The sequence below is a fragment of the Crocuta crocuta genome, unplaced genomic scaffold, assembly GCF_008692635.1.
Source record: "Crocuta crocuta isolate KB4526 unplaced genomic scaffold, BGI_CrCroc_1.0 scaffold1043, whole genome shotgun sequence".
NCBI classification, from domain to species: Eukaryota; Metazoa; Chordata; class Mammalia; order Carnivora; family Hyaenidae; genus Crocuta; species Crocuta crocuta.
Window position 1 is genome coordinate 5,763 of NW_027528831.1, and position 2,263 is coordinate 8,025.

Genomic DNA, 2,263 nt, shown 5'->3' on the forward strand with positions numbered 1-2,263 from the left:
TTTTGCTGGCCCCATGGCTTCCTGCAAGTCCCTCAACCCGTGCGTCGCAGGCACTGAGTCCACCCCGCCGCTGCGTCTGGCGGTGGTGTGCTGCAGCAACCAAAACCGGAGCATGGAGGTGCACCGCGTCCTCAGCAAACGCGGATTCAGTGTGCGGTCCTTCGGAACGGGAACCATCGTGAAGCTGCCCGGCCCTGTGCCCGACAAGCCCAACGTTTACGATTTCCGCACCACCTACGATCAGATGTACCACGATCTGCTCAGGAAGGATAGGCACCTGTATACGCAGAACGGCGTTTTACACATGTTGGAACGAAACAAGAGGATCAAGCCCCGGCCGGAGAGGTTCCAGAGCTGCCGAGACGAGTTCGACCTGATCATCACGTGCGAAGAGAGAGTGTACGACCAGGTGGTGGAAGACATGCATTCCAGAGAGCAGGTGACCTGCCAGCCGGTGCACGTGATCAACGTGGACATCGAGGACAACCCGGAAGAGGCCACTGTGGGCGCGTTCCTCATCTGCAAGCTGTGCCAGTGCCTTCAGCGCACCGCGGATATGGAGAACGACATAGACGGCGTGCTGCTGGAGTTCGAGGCCAAGAGCGGCAAAACCTTCCTGCACACCGTGTGCTTCTACTGAGCGGCCGGCCGCGCCCCTGGGGCCCGCGATCCGAGCTTCTGTTCGTCACTCCCGGTTCCTTCCCCCTGTTTGGTTCTGCCCTTAGGTCCGCTGTCCCACGACGCTAGTAATCCCCGATAAACTGTAGGTGATGAGATGAGAAGATAGCGTGGACGACGCCAAGTTCAAGACAACCCATTTGTTTCTACTCCGCTTTGATTTACAGCAAGCACTGACTCCCAAGTTCTTTCTCTTGAACCAAGAAAGCAAACCACGGTTTGAAGTCCTTTTCACCTATAGCCTTGTGGCTTTCTTGCTCTTTCCCCTCTGCCCCCCAAACTTGCTGGAATGTATGAACCACCGAAATAAAGGAATGAGGTTTAACCAATGAGTGATGTACCTGTGATTGTTTCATAGACAGGTTCTGCAGGGGGGCTGGGGGGGAGCATCTGCCGCCCCTGGCATTGTGGGGTGGTGGTGGTGGAGATCAGTGTGCTTGGGCTGCGCAAAGAACATGCACAGACTGGGGGCTTCAGCGGCAGGACTTTATTTTCTCACAGTTGGGGGGGGAGGGGAGTCCAAAATCAAATGCCGGCAGGGGTGGTTTATCGTGAGGCCTCCGACCTTTGCTTGCAGATGGCCACCCTCTCCCTGTGTCCCCACGTGGCCTGTCCTCTTGTGGCCCTTTCACAAGAGGCCTTTTTATAAGAAGAAATACATGTTTCACCTCCAGCCCCGTTTCTGGCACCGAGCTCCAACCATGGTTGGAGTCTCCTCAGTCCTCAGAGCCATAAAGGTGGCCTTTTCTATGTCAAAGAGGTGACTTTGAGGCTCCCCTTAAGGACGGGGGCTGCTTGCCGGGGCAACCAATGTTGTGATTGGAAGCTTGGGACTTTCAGTTCCCCGTCACCCCCGCGCTCTGGGAATGGAGAGGGAGGGGCTTGAGAGTGAATCAGGTTTTCTTAAGTTTCTTTCTGTTGAACTTTGCGGGTGGGGAAGGGGCCGAGAGAGAGAGAGAGAGAGAGAGAGACGGACAATCCCAAGCAGGCTCCTCACTGTCAGCACAGAGCCCGACGCGGGGCTCCGTCTCACAAACTGTGAGACCACGAGGTGTGCCTGAATCACGAATCAGAGGCGTTCAAGGGACTGAGACTCCCATGTGCCCCACGTGCCGCTGTTAGGACCCCAAACTCCACCGGGACAGAAGCGCCTTTGTTTGGGGTCTCACCTTATGTCTCTCTTGCACTAGCTGTTGATTTCTGTACTTTAACTGACAATCTAGTAAATACAACGTCTGTCCGTGGTCTGTGAGCGGCTCTAAGAACTTAATGGAGCCCAAGGGGGGGGGTGGGAACCTCCATCTCTGGCCAGTTGCCCAGGGGCGCAGGTACCACCCTGGGCCTTGTGAGAGGCATCTGAGGTGGGGAGGGCAGTTCTGTGGGACTGGGCCCTGAACCGGTGAGATCTGATGCCGTCCCCAGGGAGTGTCCTCGTGGAGTTGAATTGTGGGACACGCGGCCGGTGTCTGAGGGCGGCCCTTCCACTGTGATGGTGACCAGAACCCTCCCGTCTGTGCTCAGCCCTCCTTTGTGTCTTGTCGTCTTTTATGAACCCCAGTCAGATCGGGTTAAGTGTCCATTCTTG

At 56.5% G+C, this 2,263-nt stretch overlaps 1 protein-coding gene across 1 annotated transcript; it reads left to right on the forward strand.

The window, feature by feature from the left end:
- The first annotated feature begins 84 nt into the window (after nt 1–84).
- LOC144224904 (RNA polymerase II subunit A C-terminal domain phosphatase SSU72-like) lies at nt 85–991 on the forward strand. The gene has a single exon (XM_077755991.1). The coding sequence runs from the start codon at nt 113–115 to the stop codon at nt 638–640; it is 528 nt and encodes a 175-aa protein (XP_077612117.1). The 5' UTR covers nt 85–112; the 3' UTR covers nt 641–991.
- Nucleotides 992–2,263: the final 1,272 nt, after the last annotated feature.